The sequence below is a fragment of the Columba livia genome, chromosome 11, assembly GCF_036013475.1.
Source record: "Columba livia isolate bColLiv1 breed racing homer chromosome 11, bColLiv1.pat.W.v2, whole genome shotgun sequence".
Lineage (NCBI taxonomy): Eukaryota > Metazoa > Chordata > Aves > Columbiformes > Columbidae > Columba > Columba livia.
The window spans coordinates 4,869,474-4,883,581 of NC_088612.1; the positions used below are offsets into that span (position 1 = coordinate 4,869,474).

The 14,108-nt window shown below is 41.5% G+C and overlaps 1 protein-coding gene across 1 annotated transcript; it reads left to right on the forward strand.

Moving 5' to 3' along the window:
* The first annotated feature begins 8,675 nt into the window (after window positions 1-8,675).
* Window positions 8,676-11,022, forward strand: BCL2A1 (BCL2 related protein A1). The gene is made up of 2 exons (XM_005504105.3): window positions 8,676-9,237; window positions 10,736-11,022. The coding sequence occupies exons 1-2, from the start codon at window positions 8,818-8,820 to the stop codon at window positions 10,838-10,840; spliced, it is 525 nt and encodes a 174-aa protein (XP_005504162.1). The 5' UTR covers window positions 8,676-8,817; the 3' UTR covers window positions 10,841-11,022.
* The last annotated feature ends 3,086 nt before the right edge of the window (window positions 11,023-14,108 follow it).

Sequence of the window (14,108 nt, forward strand, 5' to 3'; positions counted from 1 at the left end):
ATACAAAATTAGCTTCTATCTAAGTCACTAAAAGGGAAAAATGTTTTCAGGAGCAAGCACCTTGGATGAACGATCAATGCGCAAGAAAACAAATTGCCTCAGAATGTGGTAAGACAGTTTAATAGAATAATTTTACACCTAGCAAGCCTTACTGTGAAAGAAGAGTGATTTAAAATGATGAAATTGATAAAAACATCTTTTGGATTGTCTCACAAACGTTCAATCTTTGGTGACCACCAAAACACATCTGAAGAATTAGAAGTTTTACATCTTTGGCATCTCTAAGGCAGATCTATCTGCTAACAAGAGTGCCTCATTGGAGAAAAAAAGGATCCAATAGGTATGCACATACATACATATCTATAAACGCTAAAAACAGTATTTCATTTTATAACATGTCACATTAGGCTATGTATCAAAACTAGCACCTAGGCCTGGCTGAGATGAAGGCCCCAGCATAGTAGCTGCTGTATAAATAAACAGCTCAGCTGGCTTCTAACAAAGGATAGAAGAAAACAAATATTAGGGCTCTGACTCACATAAAGATGACAAATGACTGGAGCGATGAACCTTTGAGTCAGCTCATAGCCGCTTCAGCTCCGTTCGGCTTGTGGCCACAGACTCAGTGTCATCAATAGCCCAGGCTAAGCCACCTCAGCATGACCCAGAGCAGCTGAGACACACACACAAAAACTCCACTTCCCACACCTCCCTGGGAAGCTGCTAAATATAGGCAAAGGCACAAACCTGAATGTAATTATCTAATTTCCTCTATTTGAGAAGTGGGGAACTGAGTGGTGGAAAGACCAGTAGTTGTCTCGAGGTCATGGAGAAAAGTTGTGGCATAAGGAGAAAATTAAGCTGTACTTGCTGAATCAACAGATCTTTTGGAGAAGCCTACCCTATGGATGAGAAAACCAAAACTCAGCGAGTTAAAGGGGCCTGGTAGCCCATAGGAACACCAAGTTTTATGAAGAATATCATGAATGACTCTGGATTTTGTGGCTTGCCACCTTTTTGTTTTGATCCCTGCCAGCACATCCAGCTAACGATGGAGCTGTGCTCAAGTGAGACAGCAGCTCTTGGTCCCCTGTAAGCAGCCAGAAAAATTAACTCCCTCTGCAACTGCAATGGCCATTTATTAGCTCAGCAATATAAGGAGGGACGAAAAGCAAACTAATTACGTTTGATGGGGGCTTTTTGGATCTGAGTTGCAAAACAGATTGGGAATGGCTGTTTATTGTCAAGCCTCCAGAAGGAGATTAAGGGCAAAGGAGAAACAAGGATGTTGCTATTATTTACATTATTTGGGCACTGGCCATTGGAAAGACGTTTCTCATTGAGTGATTAACAGCTGTCCAGCACAAAGAGCAAATAAAAACCTTGTCTAATGCAGTGAATCACATTCTCTCTGGTCTTGCTGCATTAAATCATGTGAAACTATTTACTGTTGCTCCTCAATATCATTAGTCTGCTGTGATGTCATGTTTCAAAATCAGGAATAATTAAGAAAACATAAGAGATCTTTAATTAAAGTTCTTTTCTCTTGAAAATCAATAACTTTAGGCTTCATTTAGCTCCCTGTAGATAGATTCACATCCCTGAACAGATGAAGTTACCAAAATCAATAGAGCTTTGCTGAGGCACAGGGGGTCAGTCTGTGCAGAGCTCCTCTGACTTCATGAGCAAAGCACTCGCTGCTGGGTCCGAGCTTCCATCTGCATTTGGGTTTAGAAAGGTTTCTCGGCTCTGGAACATACTATGAAAGCCTGTGATTAAGTCACTATGACGCATAATTCCTTGTCATGCCAAGAATCTAGTCTTAATTTGATACAAAGGCAAGTCTGATAAGGGTATTCTGGAGATTTATTGTTAAAACTCAGAATAGACGGAGCTTTTGCTATTGAGTTTGCTTGCTATTGCTATTGATAGCTGCTAAAATGCCTTACAGATTAAATGCAATCATCTTCTCTGTTTCCTAATGAGAGACTATCATGGTCACACTCCTGTTTCATGAAGGTTTTGTGTGGGCTCAGCGCTTCTCTCTCCGCTCAGTGAGCTGGGGCAGGAGAATCCACCTGGCTTTACTGGGTGAAACACCCAGCACAAGGCAATCCCTGCTCCCAACGGAGGCATTTAGGTGTTGCTTTGTCACCTACAACAGTCAGCACGATTAAGTAAATGCTTTGCATTGAGATTATTTGAAAAAAGAATCTGGCTTTCTGAAAGACGGAGGATCATTACTAACATGCTTCAGCGTCTGTACGGGCTTCATTTCCTTAATGAACCAGAGGTTCTATACACAGCCATGGCAGTGAAGTAATGGGAAAATATAATTCAAAGCACAAAGCGCTGTAAAGTTATATGATTAAAAATGAGCTCAAAAGTAAATTTCTTTCTGCCTTGGTTAAAGAATGGTAGCAGGTTTGGATAACTAGTGATGGTAGCATCAGCTTCCTTCACACTTATTTAATGAGATGTCATTTCACTTTAAGAGATTGAGGGGATAGTATTACATGGTCAGACAGCATAGCGATGAATGTGGTATAAATACCTGGGGAGGCAGATTAGTTAGCTATTTCTGCTCACAGCCTTCTCCTAGGAGCACAGAAATGCCATCTCAGCATGCTTTTTTGGAGGATCAGAAAATCATAATAAACACAAGGATAAAAATATACTATGGGAGTTACAACTAATTTCTTGCTATAATTTGCAGCAATTTACACATAATCCTCATGGCTTTGAAAATACTGCACAGTGCAAACAGCAGAGTGTCTGCTGAAATGGTGCAAATCAGAAGAATGAGAAATGCAGTTTGGAATAAAAAAAACCCTCCAGAAGGGTTGTTTGGAATATGCGATTCACAAGTTCTCCCTTCCAGTTGACTTATGTGGGAGATTTAATTCTGCCATTTGCAGTCCAGTTTCTTAGGCTATACATGGATGGAACAAGCTTCATAATACCTGCTTTTGGACTTTAGAAAAGTCCTTCCAAACAGCAATGTAGTCTATGTCTTCCTCATATGTTGGATGAAGGGCTTCTCTGGTTTTTTCTTAAAAAAATAAATAAAAGGCTGTAAACAGTGGGCACTAGCATGGCAACATTTTCACGCAAATACACATTAGAGAAGGTAATAAAGTTGTAGCACAATTACTGAGTTAGGGTTCATAAATATAGCTTAATATAAATATTTATGTCCAGCATATGAAAATCACTGAAATCACATTACACGTTAATTTCCTTAAACATAATTACTATTCTGGCTTGACTATAAACAAGGAAAATACCTGTGCACTATGCATTTTAATTTTTGTCCATTTTTATAACTTAAAATAATTCAAAACAATTTGAAAGGGGAATAAAAACAAATGTGCCCCCAGACTGGAACCCTGCATATAAAACAAACTAAAGATGAGTTATGAACCTCCATGAAGAGTGATTTATAGCAGAAATACTAATGTTGCTACAGCCCTCTTTTATAGGGTCATCAACAGAGGCGATATCATAAAAGGGGGGTGAAATGATTTATTAGAAGAATATATTATATTTTAAAGGAAGGATACTTAATCTGTGAATCACTAACACTTGACCCAGTGCAAAGGTTTCTAGTAGCAACAGGAGCAGATGCAGACTTGATTTAAATCAGGTAGAAGTACAGGAGCAGATTGAGACCTGATTTAAATGAGGAGAACACAGACGCAAGCCCACTCCTGTGAGGGCTGGTGTTGAGGTCTGCAGACCTCTGAAACATCCAGGTAAATTGTACCTGGTGAACTGAGCTTGAATTTAAAAGCAATTTATTTAAAAAACACATGAGATACATAAGCTTCCCTTGGAAAATCAAATAGCAAAGAAAAGCATGGCTATCTTTAAACTGTTAGCAGCCTTAATGAATAGCTGCAATTCTTTTTGAAGGCACCTGAAGGAACTGGACACCTGTATCCTACTCACGCTCAGTGGAAACTCTCTACCTAAATCTTGTTTGTGTTTTGAAACTCCCACCCAGCGGGACTCTCTTAATGCCAAGTGAGGGTCAGATATGTTAGTGAAATGCTGTCTCACCACATTTTGAGCATCCCCACCATTTAAAATAGCTTTAAAGCACCGGTGCAGCTGATGGCGAACGCCTGTCTCTCCTAATGGTATTATGTCTTTCCAAGACACAGATCTGAACCAGAGCTGCAGGTCAATACCCAGATGGACTTCGCACATGTTCACGTTGCACCTGCTACAGCAAAACGAACCAAAAGTCAAGACCACCCTTGATTGGTGGGTGTGAGGGACACACAAAGTTTTGGTTGAGCTCTTTGGTGAGCTCTTGACTTCTTATTTCATGAACACTCACAAGGAGACCTTTTCTTTTTTCCTTCTTGGAGCAAGTATTTTCAGCAATGAAATTTTCAGCGGACAGTGTTTCTGCTGGCATCTGTAAGATCTTGCTCAGCTTCTACCAAGACATTACTTGCTCATGCTCCACTGTTTGGGAATCTGAGGGAGTCTTGTGTTTCTGTGGCTCACTGCTGACTACTATGGCTATTAATTCAAATTCTCCTAATCCTAGATAAACATTTGAAAAGGCTTATGAGAATGTAGAACACGTGTCTACACACGTGCATATGATGACACACAGCACATACATAGTGGAGCAGTGTGTCTGGCTGCCCTCTTGACTCACGATGATGAAAGACGCAGGGATGCCAAGAAAGCCAAGTTCTGAGCTAGTTGAGTAAGGAGGAAGCAGCTGAATCCTGAAGAACACAGCCAAAACTGTCCCTTCCTATAGTCCCTTATGTCGCTGGAGTGCTATAGAGGAGTCTTAAGGAGAATGGAATGGCCTCGGAGAATTATTCTCATGCATGAGCAATGGAGAACCAAGGTGTGCATCTTCATATGATCCATCCTCACAGCCTTTGTTGCATAGTGTTTTGGGAGCAGGAGAGAGCTTATGCTGAAATACACAGAATATAAGCTGGCTCTAAGTCTCTGTTTTAGTTGCCACATTATTTGAAATCCAGGATCCTGCTGTTGTGTCTCCATCCTAAAAACATTAGGAGATGGGCTGAAGTGGTTTAGAATGAACTGCTCCCCAAACTTCTTATGGAGATGACCTTTCCAAGCTTTGGACAGCTTCTCCAAGCTTTGGTGCTTCTCGGCTGACAGAATTCTTCAGGAAGCACGATGTCATTTATTAATTTAGATAATTACTGGGGCTGAATCCCAATGCAATTGTATTTTACTTTTCTGCTACATTCAGAACACATGTATTTTAGTTCTTTGCTGCGACTAGGTGGCAGCACTCCACTGGGCAAACCTGCCTCTGAATTCAATGCCAATGAACCATTTCAACCCACAGAAAAGCCAGCTTGCATATTACAATGTATAGGAAAATAGAGGGTAAATGAAAGTCACCAAAGCGTCCTAAAGTCTTTCATTCGGGCTGTGCAGGACAGCTGGAAAGCTGCAAGTGAACTGAGCCATTCTTTTGCAATGAAATCCAATACCACACAAAAGTTGTCCTGGTTTGGACATCAAAAAGGGAAGAAAACTGGAAAAAATTCTGTAAGAATTTTCTCAAGGCCTCAGACAGTTTCTTCAGACAAAGCTCACAGTTCCCACATTCACCTGGAGCTGGAACAACTCTGGCAAGGGAAATGCAGCACAAAATAGCTCAACCAAGCTGTTGTCGTTTTGGCTTAGTTTTGTCTTGAATACAATGAGATAACATCGTCTCTCACAAGTCAATTTTATGAGGATCTGTCAACTCAGTTCCCATCTGTTCTGGAAAATAAGCCTTTTCAGGTTAGGGTAGGATGTGGAGTCAAATCCACAGAGCACACATTTAAATTACAATATTTGAAGCCTTTTGCTGTGCCAGGTAGTGAGGGGAGGGTTTGCATTTGAGATTCCATGTCAAGCTGGTTTCTGTTTCCAACCCTTTATTAACACTTACAACTACAAAATGTGAATAAAGTCTGGTAGGAGAAAGGAAGGTTCTGCCTAGCGTAGAAAATGCGAATCAGAGCATTAAAGTGGCACGATACAAGCAAGAAATCCCAAAGCTGATTTCTGACAGAGCTAGCCATTAGAGCTTGGGAAGATTGGGCTATGCACTCTGGTCTGACATTTTATGCATATAGATATATAAACTGTCATTGCTACTAAACATTAAACTCTTGGAATTGCACCCTCTGCTATATGCGATTGAAAAGCACATGTGTCTCACATTTTAGTCATAGACCTGTGGCAGCTTCAACAGCCACATCCTGAGCTCTGGTCACCAGTGTCACAGTTTGCTGTTAGAGATGTCTGCTCAGAGCTGTCACCCCCTCCTGGGAGCCCAGCGCTCAGCTTCACCTATAGCCCTTTCAGTGACCAAGGGACTGCAAGTGGCAGCATTTGCACCAAAATTGCCGAGGTAGTAACACATTTCTTTCAATAATGGTGACATATTCATAGCCTTATTTCATCACCTTCCTCAGAATCCTTAACATTCCACTAATGGAGAAATATTTGCTTCTGCCTGTGTTCTGCGACAGTGAAGAAAACAACACTTGTCTCCCTAGGTATTGTTCACTGTTCTCATCTTTGACTATTATAAAAAATACAAAAAGCTTTTCATTAACCAATTATTAAGAGAGTCAGGAGTGATCTATAACTTGACAGACTGTATTATATAGAAAAAAGGATTCTTGTGATTTTCTCTTGAGTACCTCTCTCTGCCCTGTTTGCAGCAAGCACTTGGCAGGAGGGAAGCTGGGTGAGTCTTCCCCTGCCCAGACATTTCTGCCCAGTTTAGCTGAGTTGGGAAGGGTTAAGGACTGTCACATCCTTTTTTTTTCCATTTGCATTCCTCATGAAATGTTGGTGCTTTGCTGAAATCACTGAATATAACAAAGGCAAAGCCAGCCCAACAGCTCTGCCAGAGCAGCAGCTGCAGGTATTGGATAGAGGACGCTTCTGAACCTCCAAAATGAGCTTTGGTGGGAACATGTATGTGTACGGAGAAGGGTGAGATAGCTCTAGCTTCCCACTCCCAGTCCTAGCATCACATCCTTCCCTGGGGGTAACATTGAACATGAGAATTCTTCCAGCTCACAATGCTGTCCTAAACCCATTCTCTCCCAGAGGTGAACACAGCACCAAGCCACTTCTTTCTTTGCTTCCAAGAGAAAGTGAGGCAAATATTTTCCTGAATCACTGAAGTGATTGACGCCTGTGCTATGCTAGTGATAGACTGTGCGTGGAAGGCTACTATCTCATTCTGAGCCAGACTCACCACACACAGAAGTAAAAACCAGAGAAGGAACTGGAAACTACTCTGGTCTACTCGAGGGGTTTCTGCAAAACTGTGATGTCAGAGCAGCAGCTTACACATTTTTGGGGGGAGGCTGGCTAGGGTTAGTGATATACTGACAGCAGAGCTGTGTCACAATCTGGATATGCTTTGCTCCAGTATGATCAGGTGCCGGGGCTATCCTGGCATCTGAGACTGGAGCCCTGTGTTGGCCACCAGGCACGCAGCCTTGCTTATCATCCATAGACCTGAGCACCAGGGGGTGCCTGGGACTGGAAACAGGCTCATGGCCATCCCTGGAGCAAGAAGAGCTGCTGGTGTCTGGGGCTGGCAATGCCTTTTGCTTTCAGAGAAGGAAAAGGTGTGAATGAGAGGTAGGTCGGAAGTGGAGGGATGAAGAAAGAGACATGGAAAAAGAGAGAGGTCTCCAAACATCAAATTGTTTGCTGCTCTGAAGCCTTTGCAATGGGGTGAGGTTCTCTACACACACATCCTGACCCTCTAACAAGATCAGTTGGCCTCAGGAGAAGAGGTTTGTAAGGAAAGTATGGGCACCCCCACCCCTTCTCCCAAAACATAGCTGCTGGACCAAAAATTTGAATCTAAGAGCAGCTGTTGTAGGTATCACGATACTTCTTTGTTACCTGTCATGAAAGATTCAGATGGTATCACACATCAGTAGCTTGGCCCCTTATTCTCCACCCCATGTTCTGACACGCTGACTGCATTAGCATTGTCTTTCAGACTAATACTGTCTTTCACAGCAGAACGCCCCGTGGGGGAAAGAAATCTTTGAAGCTACTCATTCTAATCTTCAAAGAAGGACCTTGAAGAGCACTTGTAGAGAGAGTGTGGGAAAGTTTGGAACAGGGGATAATGCTATAAAGCTGGCTTTCCCCTTTTTCCGTCCATACTTGTACCGCTGTTGTGTTTCCACTTTTTGCAGTTCTGTAAATCTCCCAGAGTGCTGAAGAAAGTTTATCCATTCTTCCATCCTTTGGAAATGTCTACCACTTTCTTCAAAAAGTTGTGAACCAGAAATAACCCATAAGCCTGCAATACAGGGTGCAGCCTTAACCCCTGGCAACGAAGAGACTGGGGTGGGGGAAGAGGTGGTGGCTGCATGCTCCTCTACCATACACTTTTTAGGCAGGTTTTTTCAAGCCACATGCCCACATTTTTCTAGTGTTATGCAGCAAAAGTCGCTAGAAAATGCCAATTTATACTGTTAAAGAATGTGGAGAAAGCTGGTAGTTTAGTTGTGGAACGATACTATTTAGAGAAATACAATAAATCACTCAAGAAGACATGTTTTTCCCCCACTGAGGAGACACTTTCATTTCCGCTGTGACATATTCCACAGCCCACACAATCATTAAGTCACTAGGTTTTTACAGGAACTTCTGTGTAAAAGCAAAAAAATTCCATTAAACCAGATAGTACAAAGCTGTGTGCGTGTTCTGTGGCTGCTCATTACTGACCCTGATTAAGAGCGCTGCACTGCTCTCTGCATTTCATTCTAAATGGAAACTGCCGAGTTCTATTACGTTTATTACTTAGCTCAAGATTATCTGCAATATGTGCTTCAGGAATCACATCGTGGACCAGCCAAAACCAGGGTTGCTCATGTCTTGCGAAACATTGCATCTTCGCTGCAAGACCAAACCGAGGAGGCTCTCAGACCGTTCTTGGACAGGATCGATATCACCTCTGTAGCTGTTGCCAAGAGAATTTTCAATGGGGTCATGGAAGAAAAGTTTGCTGATGGAAATACTAACTGGGGACGAATTATGACCATATTTACGTTTGGAGGTCTTCTCACTAAGAAGCTTCAAGAGCATGGAGTTCAGCTGACTGGAGAGGAGAAGGAGCAGATTTCTTATTTCATCACGGAGTACATAATAAATAACAAAGCTGAATGGATAGATGCGAATGGTGGCTGGGTAAGTTTCTCACTTTTCACCCAAGTCTAGATTAGGAGATTTTGTTTAATTAAGGAAAACTATTGTTTCAGATGCTGTCAAAATAATTTTATTCCATGTTTTATTTGGTGGTTTAATATTTGATGTCTTGAGTGTCTCCTTGAAACTTACAGTGAAAACTTTGCTTTTGCTTTAAATAGAACAATGCTAAAAAACAACTTTATTTTCTAAAAGGCACTTTCCTGTAACAGTGAAAACCCTGGACTTAGTCTTGAGTCATAGGATAATATAACAATTCAGGTTGAGAGGGAGCTTAAGAAATCATCTGGTCCAGCCTCCTGCTCAAAGCAAGTTAAACTATGCATGCCATGAAATATCCCATTATTAAATCAAAAATGAAGTGGCATTCTAAAGTTAGTGCAGCAATTTGGCTTCCATAGAGGAGCTGGTTCAAAAACTCTGAAGTTCAAAGTAAAGGGAAGAATACACAGGTGTGATCCTCATGGCTGAAGTCAGTACTTTTGCTATGGATTTCAACAAAGCCACTATTTAATCTCCCAAATTAGTTTTATTTAAACCAATGTACAGGTAAATCCAATTGGGGTTAAATATTTTTTATTTGTTTGGACTGAGATAATCCCAGAATTTCCATCTATAAATGGTCAGTGCTGAGAAAAGCATTTGTCAATATGTGGATTATTTTGCCAAGCTGCTGGAATTCCCTTCTGCCAGCAGAGGGGAGGTCCCTTTTGCTTTGCAGAGTTTCATCGCGCCAATACCTTTTTCTTTTGCAGTAAGAGGAAGCACAGAATAAATTACATCAGAGTCAGTTATTTCCCTGGTACTTTTTTCCTTCACCTAGATGTAAATGTTACTTTCTCTTTCCACCGCTCTCTCGTCCCACTTCTACTTCCTATTTGCTTTACTTTTTTCCCTCATTTGTTTTCTAGAGTTTTGCTTTTCTTTATTTCTCTTGGCTTGTTTTGCTCCATCTCTGCCTGGTAGCAGTAAAAAAAAACCTCAAGGTGACAGTGAATCATGAACCTTTGATGCACCCGATTTACTGTAAAGGCTTCTCTCTCCATCTCTTTGAAATAGAGTCAATTTTATTTATGAGAAGTATCAGCTCCTGGCAACATTCTGTCAAAATACGTGGGTCATCCTAGTAGAATAAGGAGGCTTAAAGGAAGATATTTGAAAGTATATTGCTACATCAGAAACATTGTACTTGTATCTTCCTTTAAGATGTGGGCTTAGATGATATAGTTCACATTCATTTTCTATTTACGCAGGGAGGGCACAGGCTTGACTTGGAAATAAAACAAACATGCAGCAAGGTGCAGCTATTTTCAGCTACTGTTTTTAAAGCCCTATTCATCTTTTGGAGGTTGGGCTCTGAAAACCTGTCCCTCCCTGCACAGTGGGGTAGCACTGTTAATCTGACACTAGCAGAGAGTGGTGTGCTTTTCCTAAACGTTATTTTTAAGCTGTCCCTAACCGTGTGTGTTCTTTTCCATAGGAAAATGGCTTCCTAACAAAGTTCGAAAGAAGATCACTACTGTCTTTCTCCAAAATTACAGCCATGTTCATAGCTATTTTTTCCTTGTTGAGAGAGTACTACTGAAATAAATGGACCTTCACGTAGAATCTAGATATTGCCACAAGCTTCATTGCTAAGCTTTCCTCCAAGCAATATCAACGAGAAAATAATTTTCTTCCATAATTTGTTTTTAATTTATTTGTATTTATTTTGACTAAATACAATGTTTAACACGCTACCCTAATGGCCAAACCCGAATATGAGATCCCTCCAAAGAGGAATCGGCACAGCAATTCAAGTCACCCTTTCCAGGCAGGATCGCTTCGAGGGAGAGATCGTTCTCCGCATCCAGACAGCTCTCGGAATCTCTGTCGCACCTCCATGAAAGGACATTGTTTTACTGAAATACAATCCAATGGGTTAGGAAACAAGTTTTAATGTCATTTGTTTTGTAAATGAAATACTACTGTAATGCATTTTATTGCAACCTTTGTGTAAGCAAAAGTGGGGGGGGATTTCTGTGAAGAAAAAGGAAAGGCAAATTCCAGTGTAAAAGTGGGTACAAGTTACTGACACAGACTAAGCAATTTTTATGGGAAGAACAATTTGTGGAAGCTAGCAACTTAAAAATGTGCATTCACTTACTGTTAATGCAATGGTACGTGTTTCTTCATTGTATTTTTTAATTTGCTCATATCTGCACTGAATGTTCTTTCAAATTTGTGTAATGTAGTCATCTGGCTGAACTTTTTTTAAACTAGATGTTTCAAAATAGGCAGGCACAAAATATTTTTTAAATGAGAAATTTGTGTAAATACACTAATACTTCTGAAAAATACATTAAAATATGTATTTTAAAGTCTTATGATTGGTCTCATTTCCTTCAGAAAAATTGGAGAATAGGAAAGATCCACCTGAGTAAGATAATTCTTAGAAAAGCTAACACAGTGATCTTGGAGAATCCAAGGAGTACATGGGTTTGACCTGAAGCCCACAGATATCAAGACTTTGAATTTTCTGCAGTATTTCTTCTGTATTATATATAGCTTGTATAAGAAACAGATAACTTGTGCCAAAATAAATGAACTGGGTCAGCCCTGATGACAGTAATTAGTGTTTTGGGATACACTGCAAAATGCAGCAAGTTCACGAGAAGGACCCAACAGACTTACTGGCTTTTATAGTCCAGGCCAACTGTTGTTTTGACTCAAATTCTATTTGCTTTTAAAGGTTCAACAATAGTTCTTCAATAATTCGTTCTCAAAGAGTTTTCTTTAGCCGTAGTGAATCTCCTATGTTAGGCAACCTAGGCTGGGTTTAAACAGTCTTTTTCTTTTGTAGACATGTAGGGAGGTGAATCAAACTGAGGCAGCAGTTGCCTGGGGCACACAACAGCATTATTCTAGGAGACAAATCCTCTAGAACAAAAAGGTTTTATAGTAACAGGAGAATGAACCAGCCTCCTTCTGGTAACAGGTTCTCCACCTCTCCTCTCAACATAAGAAGTTTTTTACAGTAAGAACAATCATTTATGGGAACAACCTCCCCTGGGACATGGTAGAATCCCAGTTGCTGAAGGTTTTCAAGATGTGATTGGGCAGGGTGCTAGATAATCTCATCTGGGCTCCCTTTCTCATGAAGGTTGGACCAGATGATCTCTTGAGGTCCCTTCCAAACTGGGCTATTCCATGATTCTGTGCTCTGACTTGGTGTGTTCAACCACACAACACAGACATCAACATTTGCTAGAACCTGTATTGTGCTCCCTCTCTTTCTCTCTCTCCATCCCCAATGAAAACAAAGAATATTTAGCATGTAGAGCAGGACTTCTGAGACAAATTTTGCTGATGCTGAAGAAGAGATGGCACCTTCCTGAGGAAAAGAGGGCTGCTGAAGGGAAATGCCCACCCCCAGAACACAGTATCACAGTATGTTTGGGATTGGAAGGGACCTCAAAAGATCATCTAGTCCAATCCCCCTGCTGGAGCAGGAACGCCCAGGTGAGGTCGCACAGGAACATGTCCAGGTGGGTTTTGAATGTCTCCAGGGAAGGAGACTCCACAACCTCCCTGGGCAGCCTGTTCCAGTGCTTTGTCACCCTCACTGAGAAGAAGTTTCTTCTCAAATTTAAGCGGAACCTCTTGTGTTCCAGCTTGATCCCATTACCCCTTGTCCTATCATTGTTTGCCACCAAGAAGAGCCTGGCTCCATCCTCGTGGCACTCACCCTTTATATAAACATTAATAAGGTCACCCCTCAGTGACCTTATGGTCAACACCTATGGAAGTTCCCGTCACAAATGACATTTACAACATATTTTGACATATATTTATTTATTTGCAGTCTAAGTCTTCATGGAAACAACAGCAATTCTTCTTTAGTTCCTTTTTGTGCACTACTATAAGCACATATTGTAGTGGCTAACACCAGTCTATTAATACCACATTCACTTCCTTTTACACTAATCTAGTAACCTATTTTATGCTAGGGAGCACAATTTTAAAGTTAAATATCAAAGGCTAACCTAGCCTAGCCTTTTCAAAATCTAGGAGATGCAATAATTTTAGTCCTTGCCTTCATGGTAAGGCCTGGGCTTAAACAGAAACCTGGATCATTACCAGTCCAGAGGGCTCCAGATTATCTTTACCAGGACATAACTTCCATTTGCTCTGCATTGAAGAGCAAGAAGAGCAGTGATGAGATGCACAACCTGGATGCTAACAGGACTATTAGCTAAGTCTTTTGATATAGTATAGATACGCTTTAACTGTCAAGAAGTTATCTGTCCATGACACGGAGCAGCGTCCCGCTGTTCCAGGGATCCTTACGGCTGCCAGGTGACACACAGGAGAGCACGACACCGCGTCTAGAGCGAAACACGAGGTCAAAGACGTGCAGGGTGGGACAGCTGATAACTTAATGCACACAGCAGCGAAACTGAGCTGTCACCAAACGCCACGTAGAACACGTTCATGGAAAGATCTGTTCTCCTGTAGAAACGTCCCTTTTTGCACTTAAAGGTGGGTCGGATCATTAAATGCGCCAAAACGAAGGCTCCGGTGTCTGTCGCCCTTTGGACACGGCTGTGCAGGTTAGCACACCTGTGGGCTGGGATAGTGTCCCATGCCACCCTGTGAATGTCACCTGTACCTGTGCTGGGCTGGGATAGTGTCCCATGCCACCCTGTGAATGTCACCTGTACCCTTTCCTTCCCCACACGTCCCTCACAGCCCAGGCTGTGGGGATATGAAACCGTTTGGTAGACCGTGGCAAAACATCCCGCCGAAATATAACTTCCTTTTCTACAACAAAACTAGTAAAGGGAAAATTCTTTGTAATCTACGCCATTCAA

Coding starts and splice junctions, on each gene's coding strand:
- BCL2A1 (XM_005504105.3), top strand. CDS start 8,818: ATGGAAACTGCCGAGTTCTATTACGTTTATTACTTAGCTCAAGATTAT. Junction 9,238..10,735: donor TAGATGCGAATGGTGGCTGG/GTAAGTTTCTCA, acceptor TCTTTTCCATAG/GAAAATGGCTTCCTAACAAA.